Source organism: Mus musculus, chromosome 19 (genome assembly GCF_000001635.26).
Source record: "Mus musculus strain C57BL/6J chromosome 19, GRCm38.p6 C57BL/6J".
In the NCBI taxonomy this organism is placed as follows: domain Eukaryota; kingdom Metazoa; phylum Chordata; class Mammalia; order Rodentia; family Muridae; genus Mus; species Mus musculus.
This window is the reverse complement of record NC_000085.6, coordinates 58,794,424-58,813,131: the sequence shown is the minus strand read 5'-3', so window position 1 is coordinate 58,813,131 and position 18,708 is coordinate 58,794,424. Positions and strand designations below refer to the sequence as shown.

The 18,708-nt window shown below is 49.2% G+C and overlaps 1 protein-coding gene and 1 long non-coding RNA gene across 6 annotated transcripts in view; one reads left to right on the top strand and one right to left on the bottom strand.

Annotated features, from left to right (window-relative positions):
* Hspa12a (heat shock protein 12A) overlaps positions 1-17,382 on the top strand; it is a 147,923-nt gene extending 130,541 nt beyond the window's left edge. For 2 of the 5 annotated variants that reach the window (NM_001327998.1, XM_006527377.2), the window contains 6 exons: positions 3,511-3,682; positions 7,020-7,106; positions 7,627-7,731; positions 8,408-8,666; positions 12,216-12,319; positions 13,134-17,382. In NM_001327998.1, the coding sequence (NP_001314927.1) occupies positions 3,511-3,682; positions 7,020-7,106; positions 7,627-7,731; positions 8,408-8,666; positions 12,216-12,319; positions 13,134-13,771 (1,365 nt within the window). In that variant the 3' untranslated portion in view covers positions 13,772-17,382. The remainder of the gene's footprint in view (positions 1-3,510; positions 3,683-7,019; positions 7,107-7,626; positions 7,732-8,407; positions 8,667-12,215; positions 12,320-13,133) is intronic. The other 3 variants (XM_011247368.3, XM_006527379.4, NM_175199.3) reach the window with 2 other exon arrangements.
* Positions 10,760-18,617, bottom strand: Gm41877. Its single transcript, XR_877967.3, has 3 exons — positions 18,561-18,617; positions 17,451-17,560; positions 10,760-11,140 (listed from the first exon to the last, which is right to left on the bottom strand). It is a non-coding gene; the product is annotated as a predicted gene, 41877 (long non-coding RNA).
* Between the last annotated feature and the right edge of the window lie 91 nt (positions 18,618-18,708).

The following is an 18,708-nucleotide window of genomic DNA, read 5'->3' as shown; positions in this document are numbered from 1 at the left end:
TGGAGGGCAGTGGAGGAGGACACCTGAAGCTGGCTTCCCACCTCTGTGCATTACACACACATGCAAACGCACACGTGTACCACACACACTCACATACACATACATACACACATCACACATACATGCAAACATACACATACCACATATACATACACACATGCAAACATGCATACACAACACACACATACATACATACACATACATCAACACACATCACACACACATACTCACACCACACACACATGCATACATACAAACACATGCATATACCACACACACACACCACACACATATACCATACACACACACCACACACACACAAATACACACACTTACCACACATACACACACACACCACACACACAAATACACACACATTCACACCACACACATACACCCCCCCCCCCCACACACACATACAGTTTCCCTCTGACTCAGTCCTGCTTAGGATGTCAAGGGGTGAGGAGTTAGGTGAAGCTGACTCTAGGCATCTGTTCTCCCAGGAGGCCCTTGGTGCTAGAAGCCCAGAAAAGGCTTGCCTGGCACGGGAGTTGTCCTTTGGCAGGGGAGCCCAGCCCTGCTTTACTTTGGATTTAAGTAAATGAGGATCAGCAGATTCAGCATCCCTGTGGTACTTCACGTGTCTGACCCATCCAATCTCGCTGGGGCACCTTTACCTTTTAGCTGTCTGTGTGCTGAGGGTGTATGGTCTGACCTGGGGAGGAGGAGGGCACAGGTACTTGCAACTGCTTCACGGGGAACAGAGGGAGATCCTTCATGCCTAAGCCAGTGTCATCTAAGGGCAGCCCAGCCAAATAGGTCCAGGCTAATGTGCACCATCGTTGCTTGCCTATGGAGTTGCCGTAGCTGGGAGTATAAGGCAGTAGGGAAGGGGCACCCCATCACTGGTGCAGGGCATGGGTGTGGGTTTTGAAGCCAGTCATCCTGAGGTGGTTATGGTCCTAGAGAGGCACATGGAGAATCAAGAATGAAGACTTTCCTTTGCCTATCTGGTTGGTATAGCTCTTTTGGATGTTATCAATGACACTGGAGTGTGATTGCCGTTGGGAACTCCAGGCAATACGTTATCTGATGCTGTCCCTCCCAGGGAGTGAAGAGATGGTGCCTAAAACCAGAGGAGGAGGTTTTGTCAAAGGGCCAGGCCTCTCCCCTGTAATGCCAGCACTCCAGGCAGGAGAGTGGCGTGACTTAAGGAACCTGATTTGACCTGTGTTGACATTGGATGTGTGAACATGTCTCTGCTTAGCTATGCATGTTCCTCGGAGTATTTCCTGTCCTAGACAACTGGGGTAGTTGGGCACTCTCTCTTTGGGACTTGGTATCTTCCTGTTTGTGGTGGTTTGAGTGATAAATGTCCCTCATTCTCTTGGACATTGAAGCACTCGGTCCCCAGTTATAGCACTGGTTTGGGAGTGTTAGAAAGTATGACCTTGATGAAGTAAGTATGTTACTGGGAGAGGGCTTTGAGGTTTAAAAGCCTAGAGCCATTCCTGGTGTGCTCTTAATTTTATGCTTGTGGCTCAAGATGTGAGCCCTTCTTCTGCCCCCTGGCCATTGCTTGGCCATTATGGACTCCAGCTCTCTGGAACTATAAGACAAGATAACCTCCTTTCTATAAGCTGCCCTGTTCATTGTGCTGGCTAGTGTTATGTCAACTTGAAATAAGCTAGAGTCACTGGAGAAGAGCGAGCTTCCGTTGAAGAATTGCCTTAGTAAGACCCAGCTACAGGCTAGCCTGTAGGATATTTTCTTGTGATCCTCCAGCCTCTGCCTCCTTCAGCAAACCCTACCGGTGTGCACCACCACAACCAGCATGGCATTTTCGTAATTAGTGATTGCCAGAGGATGGTCACGCCCATTGTGGATGGTGCCATCCCTGCACTGGTGGTCCTGGATTCTATATATAAAAAAAAGCAAGGCAGTAAGCAGCACTCCTCCATGGCCTCTACATCAGCTCCTGCCTCCAGGTTCCTTTGATGATGAACAGGAATGTAGAAGTTCTAAGACAATGAAACCCTTTGTCATCATTGCAACAGCAACCCTATAACTAAGACAGTTGTGGTGTTTTATCTCAGCAATAGAGAAGTAACTGAGACAGCACCTTTAGGGAAGGAGTTATATGAAAGGCTCTCCCCTCTGCCCTTGGCTCCTAGCTGTCTCTCCTGTGAATATACGGTGTTAGGACACTTTCTGTCTGCGAAACTTCTGGTATAGAGTGAGGGTAGGCATGAAGGACTTTCTCCAAGCAGGCGTGGCATGGAAACAGATCTTCTGGTTTCCTTAGAAACAGCATAAAAACAGCACATGGTGGCAGGAATGATTCGTGCTGCTAGCGGCCAAGAAAGCCCCATGCACCAGGCACAGCCTATGCAGGAACAGCTCCTGCTCTGGCCCTGGGCTCTTGGATGCCCAAGGACACAGTTAGAGACCAAGGCTCATTTCTCTGAGTATGCGCAGAAAGGGGTGCCCTTGGGACTTCCAGGGCCTGGAGGGGAGGTGACTGGGACAGGTCACATGTCATGGGGCAGAAACACTCCTTCCTCTTGTCAGCCAAGGAAGAGGCCAGGTATTAGCAGATGGAGTTGCATACGGGAACCTAGGGGTGTAACTGTTATAATAGTAAGAACATGTAGAAGCTGGGCTGTATCCATTGGAAGAGTGTTTGTCTCACACACAAAGTCCTGGCTTTGTTGTTAGCACCACGTCAAACAGATACAGTGACACACACACACTCAATCACAGAGCAGCACTCAAAAGGTCGAGACAGGATGCTTGACTACATAGCAAGGTTGAGGTCAGCCCAGGATCCATGAGACACCCTTCTCCAAATAAAAAACCAACAAGCAAATAAATAATAGAACAAAATACAATATGACGAACTACTGAAAGAATAAAGGCCTTGGTTAAATCCTCTGTCTGACTGTCCATCCTCACTCTAGGAAATAAGGGACTCCATGGAGGTTTCCCCTGGGGGCCACTCTCACATGTCAGGCAGGTGGCAGGAGCTCAAGCACTCTGGTGACATCAGGAGGGTTGTCACATGCTTGCTGGTTCACTAAGACTAGGATCTGCACGGCCTCTGTCAGAGGGCATGCGAGTCTTGTCACAGGGAATGGGTCCACCCGTCCCCTCTCTGAGGTGGGTGTGACTCTGACTCCCAGCTGCTTGCATAACGAACCCCACCTTTATCCACGGTCCCCAACTTTATCCATGGTCCACCCCCCCTTCCTCTTCCATGGTGCTTTTCAGTTCCGATCTGGACAAGCCCCAAGAGCCAGGATTCCCCAGGAGTCCTGTGCACATAGGGACTTCCAGAGCTCAGTATCAGATCATTAATCTCCACAGATGCCCATCCCCACCCCCAGCAAGCCAAGCTAATTATTACTCAGATCCTCCCTTGGGTGTTTCAACCTCAAGACAAGGTGCGATGTCCTCCGAGCAGACCTGCCCAGGGAGCCCCAGGCCCCAGCTTCTGTCTCTGTCTTCCAGGCAGGCCTGGCCTCCCCCGAGAACTCGGAGCAGCTCATCATTGCCCTGGAGCCCGAGGCCGCCTCCATCTACTGCCGGAAGCTTCGGCTGCACCAGATGATTGAGCTCAGCAGCAAGGCGGTGGTCAATGGGTACAGTGCCAGTGACACAGTAGGAGCGGGGTTTGCACAGGGTACCTCTGCTCTCTCTCTCCCTCCCTCTGCTCCACCTTCCCAGCCCCCAGGTGCCACTCAGCTTAGATGATGCTAAAGGCCCCCCTCAGGCTGTGAGGGTTGGGATGCTCCACCGGAAGGGTGGGTCTTAAGCCTCTCATTCCCTGGTGTTTCTATCTGGTCCCTAAGATAAACTAAGCATTGGCTACCCCAGCTTGTCACCTTGACCCCTTGTCAAGAACCTGAGGGTGGCCTGAGAGTGAGTCTCAGCCTCGTGTTTTACTAGGCTCTGAGACTGCCCTGCATATTAACTGAGTTACTCTAATTTAATTTGCCTGCTATTCATTCCTCCATTAACACTGTCGACTTGGTCATGACTCACCCAGTGGGCTGCAGGGTGTGATGAGCCCATCAGGTGCCTTGCACACACACACACCGAGTGGGCAGACCTGTCCTGACCCAGGAGATGTACTCTTAGCTGCGGGAAGGAGTACTTGCTCAGTCTGACCCAGGGTGGATACTTTAAAGAGCTTTGCCTTTTGGATAAGTCACTTACATAAATCTCGGTCCCCAAAACTGTTCGCTCCACTGTCTGCTCTGTTTTTGGGTCTATCTAGGCCTCCCAGGGTTCTGGAGAGGTGATGTCATGGTCAGAGCACCAAGCTTGGGTACTAACAAAGAATACCAGAGGTGCTGCACTCCCCAGCTCTGAGTTCTGCTCAGCTCCTAGAAGAGGACCTAGTAGGGGAGAAATGTGCCCTCTGCCCATGTCCACCCCCAAGTGGCCCTGGAATGCCCAGGCCTAGGCAAGGACAGGAAGAACATTAGTGAGTATTGCTTGCTCTAAGCTCGGATCTACCTTTTTCATGGTCCCCACATAGGAAGCCTGAGTCTGCTCTTGCCAAGACCCCAGGCGCAGGCTCGCTCCCAAGCAGATGTAGTTTCCACACCTGTGTGTGCAGTTTTCTGCAGGCCATTCCTCAGTCATCCTCACCAGGACAACTCCGTCCCAGGAGACGCCTTTTCCTTTTAATCCCTAGGTCTGGTCTTTAGTTGTGACCAGGAGGTCACAACTATCCTCGAGAGCTATCCTTGTCCCCAGCTGCTGTGTCTGCTTGCCAGGGGCTATTTGCTAACTCCTTAGATCTGTTCTCCCAGACTGAATGCAGAGATTTTCCCTTAGGCCCAAGGGCTAGATTAGTCCTTATTCTCATGAATCCTTTGTAGAGGGACACCAGGGCCAGCCTTTCCTCTAGGGAACTCGTGTTATCATTTCAAACACACAAAGACTCATCTTTCTCTGCAGTCTGTTTTGAAAGAAGGCCAAACTTGTACCTTACAAGCTATTTCTCGGCTCATAAGCAGAGATTCATATCAGGCTCTATCGACTCCATGACAGCTTTTACATACAGTGTAAGAATGGCCCTCGGCTTTCAGGAAGCATCTGCAGATATCGAGCGAGAGCCTTCCTCAGGAGTTTGGTTTTGGGTTTCCTTGCCTCTAATCTGCCCCGTCACCCAGTGGCTGCTGCTCCAGTCACATCTGTCCCCTCACTGTTGACCTTGTTGCCTTGGAGGGGCAGCAAGAGTGGGGCTTAGGTGTGAGCTTACATTGCCATTGGACTGGCTCTCCCCAGGGTGGGGAGCCGGGGGACCTCAGGGGAGCACTGTTTCAGCACATCTGCCATGCCATGGGTCCTTCATGATCACAAAAGCTACTACAGAGGGATGGAGCTGGCAGACACTGAGCATCCACAGTTAGGGTGCGTAGGGAACAATATTTTACTCTTGATAGGTTTTAATGGGGTCCATAAAAGAGACATTTGTCCAATCTTGGACTTAATCTACCTGAAAAGCTGGGATAGTTCTTTGGGAAGTGAAAAGATGTTTTGTCGGCCTTGCTCAGCTTTTTTTTTTTTTTTTTTTTTTTTTTTTTTTATGAATGCCATTTGTGGCTATCTAAATTGTTTTAGTGAGCTAGATTCCTGCAAGGTCTGAGACATTGTTTCATGTTGTAACTGTGGTGCCTAGGATCTGACTTCAGCCTCCTTGCATGCTAGGGAAGTATTCAGTCTCAAATATACTTCACCTGCCCCCGTGTGGGAAGCAGGAGAGAACCCTGGGTTTGGGGATCCCTCCCGCCGTGTCCCTTTGACCACTTCAGCCCAGGCTCTGAAGAACCTGGAACAAGCTTGGTGTTTGCTGGTCTTAATCATGAGAGAAGTTGATTTTGCACACAGTCTGCTTCTTACAGAAAGAGGCTAGGAGGTGGGGGGTGCTGTTGGATAATCACTAAGGAGGGACTCTCGGGCATTTCAGAAGCAGGGTAGCTCAGGGATATCAAGAACACAATGATGGGGAGAGGGAAGGCAGATGAGGCAGCCAAGCCTTCCTCTGTCACCCCAGGGCTGCTCTAATAAATCATTCATCAGAGTTATCATTTCCTGACCACTAGGTCTCATAGTAGGTGTTCTGCCTCTGGTGTCACCTACTGTGTGTGTCACTCCAGGTATTTCGTAGACAAGTAGGGTGCATTAGGGAAGCAGGAATCTAGACCAGCTAGTGATATCCCCATGTTATAGATCAAGAGACTGAAGCCTAAAGGGCTAAAGTGACTGGCCCCCAAAGCCCACTTGGCTGTGGCCTGCTGCTTTTCTGAGCCCATGGCTCCATTTTTTCAAACTTAGGAATTTTAGATCTTAAAAGTAGTGAAGGTCTTTGGTCTGAGGATTCATATTTCCAAACAAGAAACCTGGGATTTCCAAGTCTTTTGGTTTCAGCCAACTTTCCTCAGCTGAGGACCAGACAGTTACCTGAGCCCCATTGTCCCCTAGGTGGTCCAGTCACTGGGCACACACACAGAGGCTTCCCCTGGCTCCCCTAGGTTCAGATGTTACCTTGTGGGCCAAGCGCCACCATGTGGCAGAAGTGCACATTGTCCTCAACAGCTGCAGGGAAGGGCTCCCAATCCTTTTACCCTAGAGGTTCCCATGAGGAAGATGTGTCCAGCATTCCAAAGCACCATGACGTGAAATGGTTTAACCCAGGGCACCACGGGCTGCTGGGAAACTGGCCCATTTCATTAACCCACTCCCCAGAAGAAAGTTGCCAGAGCCAAGAATCTCGTCAGGGCTTCTTCACAGCTGGGCATGGGCAAAGATGAGGGCTTCTTTCCTTGGAAGGACTGGCTTTCTGGTGTTTGATGCCATGTTCATTAATCCTTTTGGCCCAAGTGTCAGTAAACATTCCATCCCCGAACTCGCCATGCCATTGTCTCCAAAGCTTCAGATGACTGTCTGCTTCTTCATGCTTTCTTATGCTTGGTCCTTTTTATTTCTTTCTCTCTGCTGGCCACTAGCTAAGGAACATGTTCGACGTAACCGGCAGAGTCGGACCTTTTTGGTGGAGAATGTCATAGGAGAAATCTGGTCTGAGCTGGAGGAAGGTAGTGTCTGGGGATGTCCTTTCCCTCCACTTATCATTATTCCTCTTCACCGTTGGCACAAGTGCTTTCATATGCGTTACATTTGCTCTTTGGGAAGATACTCAGTGGCTGGATGCTTTAAAGGCCACTGGCTCAGGGACTGCCCTGCTGGGAGCTGCAATTTTGTATATCAGAAAGCCACAGAGATATACTCTTCCCAAGGAAGATAAGGCTCCCCCATTCTGGAGGGAGTCTTGTGTTAACTGCATGCCATGGGACATGGTGGGGACACAGCCGTGCAATGAATATTTGGTCTTCTAGGGTCTCTCACCCAGCTGCTGTTTCATGCATGCTTAGCCTTCCTTCTCAGATGGGTATGATTGGATTCTCTAGCTATCATCAATTTGCTACGCTGCTAATTAAGTGCCCACCATGCAGATGAGCTGTTGATGATGCTTACTGAGCCAGGTTATCATTCGCCAGCTTGTTTGAGGGGGAACAGACACGGGGTGTATTTTAAGGTTGCTGTCTTCTGCGCCAGGGGACAAGTACGTGGTTGTTGACAGTGGCGGAGGCACAGTAGACCTGACCGTCCATCAGATACGGTTACCAGAGGGGCACCTCAAGGAGCTGTACAAAGCAACAGGTGAGCCTCTGCCTTGCTGCACAGCCCCTCCCCCCAACCCCTCTAGTTCACCCACTTCACATTTCTCTCAGCACTGCAAGCATATGGACTGTAGGTGGTAGAGGGCCCTTCCATCTGTTTACAATTGGAAAGCAAAATTTATCTAAATGTCTTTCAAGCCTCTGCTTGAGTTTGGCCATCAAACTAGATAGTGGCTCTGTTTCTAAAGTTTTACCAGGATTTCCCTGTAGCTTGGCGTCACCTCTGACCGAATCTAAGGCCAGGTTTCAGCACCTGGAATAAGATCACCAAAATAAGGATTGTGCCTTTTCCCCTTGGGAGGGGAGGTCTGCTGAGGCAAGGCCATCAAAAGACTGCACAGGGCCTGAGGTCCACCAATTCTCCAGACGTCACCTGTGGGTTTCCTGAGAAGGGATATTGTGATCTTTGAAGTTAGTTATCTGTATTGATTTTATTTATAAAGAAAAAGATTTAAACAGATAGGTTGCTGCAGGGGAAAAAAATCTGCAGAATAAGATCCCAAGGGTTTTGAGTGTGAGTGGGCATGGTAGTTGTCTGCGTGCCCAGCGTGCCGCAGTGTGCTTCAGAGAACATAGGGAAGGCCTGCGTTTCAGTGCTTGGCCTTAGTCTCTCAGTTTCTCTAATGTCATGGGCTTCCAATTTGTCCTCCACTCAGGTGGACCGTACGGATCCCTGGGAGTGGATTATGAATTTGAAAAACTCCTTTGTAAAATATTTGGAGAGGATTTTATCGAACAGTTCAAGATCAAACGCCCGGCAGCCTGGGTTGACCTAATGATTGCCTTTGAGTCTCGCAAAAGAGCTGCTGCACCAGATCGAACCAATCCCCTGAACATCACTCTGCCCTTCTCCTTCATTGACTACTACAAGAAGTTCCGGGGCCACAGCGTGGAGCATGCATTGAGGAAGAGCAAGTAAGTTGGCTTGCCCCGAGTTCTGACCCTATGCACAGTGTGCTCTTAAGCAAGCAAGCGACTCGACTTATCCATGCCTCAGTTTTATGTTTACTATGGAAATAAGACTAATAATTCTGCTTACCTCAAATGGTTGTTGTGGGAGTAATGTGAGTTCCTATCTGTTAGGCATTTAGCATAGTACCCAGGTCACAGAAAGCTTGGTCTCTGTTTTAGCTGGTATGTAGCTGGTAGCTCCCTCCCAGGGAGCATGGAGGCAGGCAGGTAGACACAGTGCTGGAGAAGGAGCTGAGAATTCTACATCCAGATCTGCTAGCTGAGAGATAAATAGAGATAGGGAGGAACGGGGTAGGGAGAGAGGGGGGGGGGACTGGGCCTGGACTATCATGGGCTTTTGAAATCTCAAAGCCCCGCCCCCACACCCTGTGACATACTTTCTCCAACTAAGCCACACCTCCCAATCCTTTACAAGCAGTGCCACTTCCTGGCGACTAAGCATTCAAACATATGAGCCTATAAGGGTCACTCTCATTCAACCCACAAGGCTGGCTGCTGTAGCACAGCATCTAAAATAGAACTCAGAGTGTAGTAGGTGAACAAACCCCCGTAGGAATCTGTTTTTCCTGCTTCTCCAAGGCCCTAGCTTGCACAGATAGCTCAGTTTACTGTAAAATTAAAACTGCAAAAGTTTTAAATATTAAAAAACCCCACATGTCTAATACCTTTAAAAAGTTGTCTTTGAGCCATATGCATGCCATGAGCTGTGTACGCCCACAGTCATACAGGTGTGTTTTGGGGGTGGGGAGAGAGTTAGCATCATCAGTTTCTGTCTCATGGCTTTAGTTTGTATCAGTATCCGAATGGAGGCTACATAGTATCTCAAGCCCCGTGCACATACAAACCTCCCTCCTGGTTTCACCCTTCATTGTGTATCAATTGTCAAGGCTGACTGGCTGCCCCAGAGAGCTTTCCACAGTCTATGTTTGCTCACTGCATGCCTGCAGGCTCCTGTATCTGCGTTCTCTGTCCCTTGCTATGCTTTTGCAAAGACACTGACATCGAGTCTCAGGCAGATTCAAGTTTGAATTTTGGCAAATCCACTTAATATGTGGCAGTTTTCTTTTTAGAAATGTATGCTTATAACCACACAGTAATTATATGTAATAACTTCACCGTGACATTTTTTTGTGTACGTGTATAATGTATTCTGATCTCATTCTTTGTCTTACTTAGGGCTCCTATTGTTATAATAAAACACCATGACCAAAGCAAGCTGGGGAGGAAAGGGTTTCATCTCAAGGTTCCAGGTAACAGTCTGCCATTGAAAGACGGCAGGACAGAAACTCAAGCAAGACAGGAACCTTGGAGGCAGGAGCTGAAACAGAGGCCACGGAGGAGTGCTGCTTACTGGCTTGCTCCTCATGGTTGGCTTATGCCAGTCAGGACCACCTGTCTGGGGTGGTATCTCCCATAATAGACTGGGCCCTCCCAGATCAATCACTAGAAAATGCAGGCCCAGCTGGGCATTAGTGGTGCACACCTGTAATACCAGCTCTCAGGAGGCAGAGACAGGCAGATCTCCAAGGCTAGCTTGGTCTACAGAGTGAGTTCCAGGACAGTCATAATTCCACATGGTACCTTACCACCGTGTCTCTGGAAGGAGAGCATCTCTCCCTCTCCAGCAACCATCACTACTTATAACTCTGAGGGGAGAGTAGGGCTTCATGGTCCTTCCTCTCCCCTGACAGGATGTTGAAAGCCTAACCTCGGGCAGCTCCTGTGTGGGTGATCACAGCTGCTGCACGTTCCCATTTGGTCCCATCAGGGGACGTGTGCCACCTGCTTGTCTCTTCTGTTGAATGCTAGTGTCTTCTCATGATCACAGCCCACATTTCATTAGGGGTGGGCCCATTTGTGCCACGATACTGTGCCTTCCCCCTTCCTGGTTGGTGTGTCTGGAACACTCCTAAAGAAATAGTTATTCGTCCACTGTTCAGTTACTACAGAAAGAGAATAAATAGCTATTCATCCTTCTAGTTATTATTTTTCAAGTGGCTTGGTGGTACACAACTTTAATCCCAGCACTAGGGAGGCAGAAGCAGGATACTGTTTGGGGCCAGCCTGGTCTACATAGTAAATTCTGGGCCAGCTAGAGCTAGATGGAATGGTGAGACTCTTTGTCTCAAAAAATAAAGTGGACCCTAGCATCCTTCAAAATGGCAATGAGTTTTATTTTGTAGGGAAAAGGGATTTAACCGTAGTTGGTGTAATATCTGTGGTCTTATTAGTGCTGAGTGTCCCACCTTGGACAGAAGCAGCGTCTTCCATGTGATTCTGAGCCCTTCTGACACAGCACCCCGGCCTCTGAAGTATCTTCGCCCTCTACTGTATGAAGACTCTCCAGATTCACATCACACACTTTTTGCCCCCAAACTGGACTGGGCCGTTTCTTCCAGAAGCCTTGATTCCTTTCACTGAGAAACAAAGTAGAATTGACTCAGGTTTTGTGCTCTTCGGATAGGGCTGCACCAAGCTACACCAAGCTGGCTGTCTTACTTGGATGGTATTTTCTTTGCCCCATTGGTTCCCTGGAGAGAGCACCTGCCCTCTGGGTAAAATCCCAGGTCCTGGGCACAAAGTTCCTGGGGTCTTCGTGCCCTCCCATTGTGGAAACCAACCACTCACAACCAGCTACTGTCCTTTGGCTTATGCCTTGGAAATATGTCCTGGCCTAGAAAGATGAGGTCTCTACTGAAAGTCTGGATAATGAATGGTTTCCAATACTGTTTAGTTCCCAACATTAGTTAAACTAGGAACAACAACAACAACAAAACATTGTTAAATGTTTCACAGACACAGCATCTACTTGATCTTCACAGCCTTCCCTGGGAGAGGCACTAAGGTTAGAACTGTTAACCTTGGCTTCCAGCCACAGAGATCAGGTTCAGAGAATATATGGGGGTGGGGTGGGGCATGGGGTTGGGGGATGAAAGGCCATGGCTACTAAGTGATGGGACCACCCCAAAGCCCAGCTCTCTGTCCAGTGTTCTTTCTGCTCCACAGTGCTGCTCTGGTCATACTGGGTCTTGGATGGAGGCCCAGAGGTGGTCCTGTAAAATGAGGTTCACCTCTGTGACACCTCAGGGACACAGAGAACTGAGGAGGTGTGCCCGAGCACAGGCTTGTAGCTTAGATCAGTCCAACACACCCATCCTATGAGCCTCAAACGTGTGTTTGCCCAAGTATCACTGGGCAAACATGAAAGGCAGAGACTCATCTCTTTGTCTCTGGTGCTAGGACTGGCTTCATTATACTGGGGGAATTTGGAGTTAGCGATAAAGCAAGGAGACACAGATAAGTTATGTTTTAGCTCTAGAGCATCTGGGGGTCTATGTCCAGGCAGTCGCGGGGATTACCAAGAACGCTTTTGACTTTAAAACCCCTTTAACCCCACAGTGGGGTAGTTGTTCTCTCAGGCCACACATCTATACAGATCGACCTGGCACTGTGCACTCATTCATGGCTTCTTCCTCTTGATGCTCTTCCCAGTGTGGACTTTGTGAAGTGGTCCTCCCAGGGCATGCTGAGGATGAGCCCAGATGCCATGAACGCCCTCTTCAAGCCGACCATCGACAGCATCATCGAGCACCTCCGTGAGTGTCAGACCCAGTCTTAGCCCCTGTGGAACAGAGCTGGGATAGGGATGGTACTTACACAGCCCAGTTGGTGGGGAATCTGGAAGCCACAAGGCTGGAGCCTGCTGGAGTGGGCAAGGCTTGAGCACTTCGTGAGGCAGGCTTGCTGGACATGGCTCTGAATACTGTTCCTCTAATTCTGCCAAGCTGAGGAAGCTGAGGACCTGCCCTTACCTAGGTTTCACTTTGGCCTTGAAAGTCAGCAGCCAGGGAGCTCATACCCTAGAGTGACGGGCCCTGGGAATGTATCCTGTTTGAAGTGTCCAGGAAATCTTAGGAATCCTTGGCTCACCAAGAAAGAAGGAACTGTTTTGTGAAGCAAGGACGGATTCTAGCAAGACAAGGTCTGTCTGGGCTGCCTCCTTGTGTGCGGGTTATCCTCCCCGAGGGACACCCAGGATCCAAAACCCTCTATGCATCTCTCACCTACCTTTGTGACTATCAGAAACAGTCATGTCTAACATATTTAGAGGATTACTATTGTTATGAAGAAGGAATTCTTATTAAAGACAATACAACCTCTGACAGCTTGAGATTCCACTTGGCACGGCCCTGGCCTTTGTTGCTAAGCAGACAATGTGTATGCTTCTTTCATAAGAACCTTTCTTCATAAGACCAGCTCAATCAAAACTGGGAACGGTGGGCTCAGGCAGAGCCAGTGACCAGCTGATGCTCATGGGTCAGACTCAGACTCCCATAGGCTCAGACAGCTGGATCCCCCTTTGCTGGCTTGATTTTGGGTACCTGACCTTCCCCTCTCCTTCCCTTTCAGGGGACCTGTTTCAGAAGCCAGAGGTATCCACGGTCAAGTTCCTCTTTCTGGTGGGTGGCTTTGCAGAGGCGCCCCTTTTGCAGCAGGCAGTGCAGACCGCTTTTGGCGACAAATGCAGGATCATCATCCCGCAGGATGTGGGCCTCACCATCCTCAAGGGCGCTGTCCTCTTCGGCCTGGACCCTGCCGTTATCAAGGTGCGCCGGTCCCCTCTCACCTACGGAGTAGGTGTGCTGAACCGCTACGTGGAAGGGAAGCACCCTCCCGAGAAGCTATTGGTCAAGGACGGCACACGCTGGTGCACCGACGTCTTCGACAAGTTCATCTCCGCCGACCAGTCTGTGGCTCTGGGGGAGCTGGTCAAGCGTAGCTACACCCCGGCCAAGCCTTCCCAGCTGGTCATCATCATCAACATCTACAGCTCTGAGCATGATAACGTCAGCTTCATCACTGACCCAGGGGTGAAAAAGTGTGGCACGCTCCGCTTGGATCTCACGGGGAGCGGCGGCACAGCGGTTCCCGCCCGCAGAGAGATCCAGACCATCATGCAGTTCGGGGACACTGAGATCAAGGCCACGGCCGTCGACATAACCACCTCAAAGAGTGTCAAAGTGGGGATCGACTTCTTAAATTACTAATGTAACTGTCCCTCCTGGCCACCAGCCCCCTGGGACTCATCTGCATTTGCTGACCTCAGCCTGACTGTTCTGTCCCTGATCCTGACCCTCGCCACTGCCCACCTGAATTTCAGTAGGCATGAACCAGAGTGAAGATGAACTAAGGATTCTTTTTGAGGGTTCACCGGAGCAAGAGAAACCTCAAAAATCAATATCACGACGTGGAAATAGGAAGTTTGAGGATCCCCAGAGCAGCCAGCCTTCACGGGTTCCTGGGTGGTCAAACAGCCCTTAGTGAGGACTGGGTGCAGCCTGCTTGGAAGAGGGCTCTGAAAGGGAAGGCTTAGGACGCCCACTCTGTGCCGGGGGCAGGGTAGGGTGGGGGAAACATTCATTGGAGGTCTTTTAAAATGATCTTGGATGGCTGTGAATAGGAAATACCAGCTTCCTGCAGAGTTAATTCCTTCTCTTTATGGTGGGACTCACAGAGGTGACTCAGTGGCAGCTTACAGTATTCTTTGTTTTTTAAGCTGGTGGGAGAAGACCGCCTACACCAGGCACCATGTTCTCATATAATTTAGATTCCAAGGAGGCTCAGTGAAGGCTAGGGCAACATTGGCTAACTCAACCAGGATGGGGGTCGGGGTAAGAGTGTGGATGCCTTGATTTTCCAGAGCAGGTCAAACTTGCTTTGGTGGAACCTGTACACTGAAGAGTTAGTGAGGTACCCCAAATTACAGCAGTACCCCCTTCTCTGGAGAGTATACATTCTGAGACTCCTGAGTGGATGACCAAATGGGTAGATAGTTCCAAACCTTATCTATACACTATGTTTTTTCTACATATACATACCTAGGACAAAGTTCAATTTAATAAAGTAGTAAGAGATTAGCAGTAGTGACTAATGACAAATTAGGACAGTGATGAAAACACTTTGATAAAATGTATACGAATTTGGTCTATCTCAGTATATCTGATTACTACACAACACCGCTGTGCATTTTTGGACCCCAGTTAATTGAAAACCCAGTAAATGAAAACCCAGATCAGAAAGTGATTCTCAGAACAATGAAGCGTGAGTTCAGAGATCATGCATGATTCTAGGTGACCTTAGCAGAAATTTAATTGGAGAAAATAGAGTTTCAGTTTACTCTGTTTATATCTAAAAATTCAAAACAGCCTTGCCAACCATGCACATTTTCAGTTAACCCTTTCCTTCCCCCTCTTCTTAATCCCACCATAAGGAAATATTAAAGGAGGTTCTATTCCATGAAATGTCTCCATCAAACCTGCAGCTTTTCACATTCACCTAAAAGCAGTACGTAAACCTAGACCCGTGAAGGCAGGCCTGTGGCTCTCCAGCCTCAGAATCGCTGGTGCTTGTCAGGAGCAGGGTCCTGAACCTAATCCCTTCCAGACTCTGGGTCTGCAGTCGTAGTGTTGGAATGTGAGAATTCCCTCCAAGCTGAAGTGACCACAGACCACAGTGTGTGGCCTTAACAATCCCTGTCAGATTTCCCTCAGGGAAGAGTGCCTGTACTTACACTCTGCTCTCTAGGTAAGAGGGTTGGAGGTCCACCTGCCCTCGGAGGCTGTTGCCCTTTTAACCCCCACAGGAAGGATCAGAGAAGGAAAAAAGACAGCAGGAGAGGAACCACGAAAAAGAAGCCTCCCAAGGCCAGGTTCTGTGTTCCTCCTCCTGTGCAAGGCTAGACTTGCCAACATTCAACATTCAAGAGCCAAATGAGGGTAAAGAATCAAGAATCTGACTCATAGTCCTTCTTATCTCTTCAGAACTCTCTTTCTTATCTGCTGGAATTCATCCTGATTTAAAACACTGGAAGCATGCATAATGAATGGATGGACAGGCGAATGAATGGATGGACAGACGGACAGACAGACGGATGGATGGGTGGATGGATGGACAGATACAGAATGAGGGAAGGGACTTCAAATGCAAGTTGGATTTGTGAACCATCATCATAGCCAATATGCAGATTTTTAAAAAGCATTTTGAATTTCAACCTATTGTCTTCTTTTCCACACCGCTTGCCGCAGAACTCCCTGCCAGAATGTGAAAAAAAAAAATGCTATCAAACCACAGAACAAGCGAATGGGAACCCCAAACTGGACGGCAGGGTCTCAAATCCAGACCTCAGGATGCCTGCTTTCTAGGACTCCTGCTAACCCTGCTTCAGAAGCTCATGGGTGTTTCCAGCCACAGTCCTCAAATAGACTTTCGATTTTGTTATAATGGATATAATTTTATGTACATAGAACGCGAGAATCTTGTATAAAATCTTTATTTCTACTTGTGCTTGTTTGAAAGGGAAAATACTCGCAATTTTGGTTAATAACGCTGCTGCCTGTAAGCTCCACAGCTTCATTTCTTAACTGTCCTCACTGGTTGCTGTCTGTGCTGTTACCCCACAGTGGACGATGCATGCGAGACTGAGCAATAGACAGAGGTGCCTTGGGTCAGAATACTCTGATCACACAGACTAACCCAGATGACAGCTTCATCAGACCCCTCCACACCTGCACACCCCTACCCAAAGCTGAACGGTCTGCATAAAGAGTAATGTAGCAATTCTCCCGTCTAGACTTTGAGAGCTGAACGTACTGGTTCTGGAAGCGATGCCTACCAAAACGCTTTGTGTCTGGCAGAGTGGCGTGCTTCATGATCAAAGGAACCAAGTACTCCATGGGCCAAGGTTTCCGTTGGGTCGAATGAGTGGGAGCAATGTACTCAAGCCCTTATTGTCCTGGCTAACAAAGCACTCCTTACCGTATGTCTGCCTATCTCCTTGCCTCCTATGTTGCTTAAGCGAGCTGATAGAAATCTGCACTGTTAGCAAACTGATGATGGGGAAAGGGTGTGATTTCACTGGACTTCCTTTGGACCCAGAGATGCAGTCCCAGTAGCCAAACTCTTTTAGTATAAAGATCTCCAATCTATCCCTACCCTGACTGAAATAATCCTACTAGGAACACTGGAAGAGTACACCTGGAACACATTCCCCAGTCTTAGAAAGTTCCAGAAGGTCTGTGGTCTTGACCGATTGTCCTTTGCATAGGTTATCTGGTCACTTAACTAACCTTTCCAGGACACAGCAGGCATTCGTAAATGCAGAGTGACAGGCAGGAGGGAAGAGGAGGTGCTACAGAAGAGGTTCTAGGGAGCCATGGCTGAGTCCAGGTTACAGAGCCTGCCCCGCCCTTAGAATGTTACTTAGACCAAGTTTAGCTTTTAGAGTCCAGGTCTGGTTAATTGCCAGGGTAGCAAAGAATTGCATGCACCAATATAAACAGGAGTCAAAAATGCATTATTAATCGAAGATGAACTTCACATTGTAGTGACGTAATAGTTGTGATTAGGCTGCGCAGTACGTATGCCGGGGAATGGCTTAAGTGGATGGCTAGTATAAAAGTTGATGGCCATAATATCTCTTAACACCTCTCATCTGCTTGCAATATGGAACAATATCCTAAGATCTCAACCACTGGGAGGCTTGTTCACTACAAGATAGATCCAAACGTCACAGAATTCTGCAGCAGTTCACAACTAGACAGCATTGTGTCTGCAAACTCTTGTCTTCACAGATTCTAATAAAGTAAACCTCTCAATTTCACACGGCCTAGAATCGTTTTTCTCATTTGGGGTGTAGGTGGATTTGTAGGGGGATCATTCCTGGCTCACCTCCTTTCTCAGTGGCACAAGCTTTACTGACAACCCGCCCTTTGCTCGGAACCAGAGCTCCATGGATGTCCAGAGTCCTGTCTCCTCCAAATGGGAAGGAAGTGGTTTAGCTGTAGAGAAGGGAAGGGCAGAATGAGTTGAGGGAAATCACTAAGTGTCTAAGGCCTTGGTGGTGCCTGCCTTCAGGGCATCCCTGCAGGCTGAGGCTAGCTGTCATAAATCCTTGGCTTCCTTCCAGGCTCTGCCTCTGAAGCGCATCCTTAATTGGCCCTAGAGGTGTCAGATGGCATGAAGTGCGGTCCCACCAGTCCAAGGGAGTGAAAAGATGGTTAGCTCTACCTGGCTTGATCTAAAGTTCAGTGTCCAGGAGAGGTATGGTCCTGTACTCGCCAGGGAAACACACTAATGAGCATTAGACGGGCACTGAAAGCCCTTCGGCTTCTGTCGAGCCAACAGCCAGGCAGAGCTGTAAGGCCACCCATACCCTAATTGGCTCACACGGCATCATATTGAGAGTCGGTCAAAATGAAATGATGGCCCGGGCCACTGCCGCAAGTCAGACAACTTCCTCGGGCACGCCTTCACTTTGTTAAGGCCTTTTGTGTCCAGGGACCTTGCGGGGGGAAGGGGGGGGACGGGGGACACACACCAGAAACAACCCCAGATAGATAGCTCTCCAGATAGAGAAAAGTGTGTGCAAGGGGACTGAGGAAAGAGCCTGTTCGGAAACCAAATAGACACGGTGGCCTTTATTTCCCAAACTGCCTCCTGCCTATTGCTGGCCCTCAGATGGCAGGGGCGGGGGTGGGGAGGTAGGGGTGAGGTTAGAGACCACTGTCCCAACTTTGAGGGAAAATGGGGTGCAGGTGGGGATGTAGATTTCACGCAAGGATCCTCTTTTGTGTCTACACTGGCCGGCCGGCCTGGCCCTGCCTTCCCCACCCCCCACCATCACCCCCCTACCCCACCCCACCCCCACCCCCGGTGGGAATGAGGAGCTCAAGCTACAGCTTGTTAGAGGCAACAACTCCCAGAACAAACATGGACCGGGCAAACATCTGGACTTCCGCTGGCTGCTGAGAGATTAGCGGCTAAGTTTACTGGGTTTACCAAGTGCCTGTAGTTCTTGTTCCAATGTCATCCTGACCCCTGGTTTTCATGTAAGGGGCGGGGCCAGCTACAAATACCCCGTATGAATCCAGCATCTGCCCCGCCCAGCCAGGGTGATCTCACAAAGGTCTGGAAGAGCCTGTGGGCA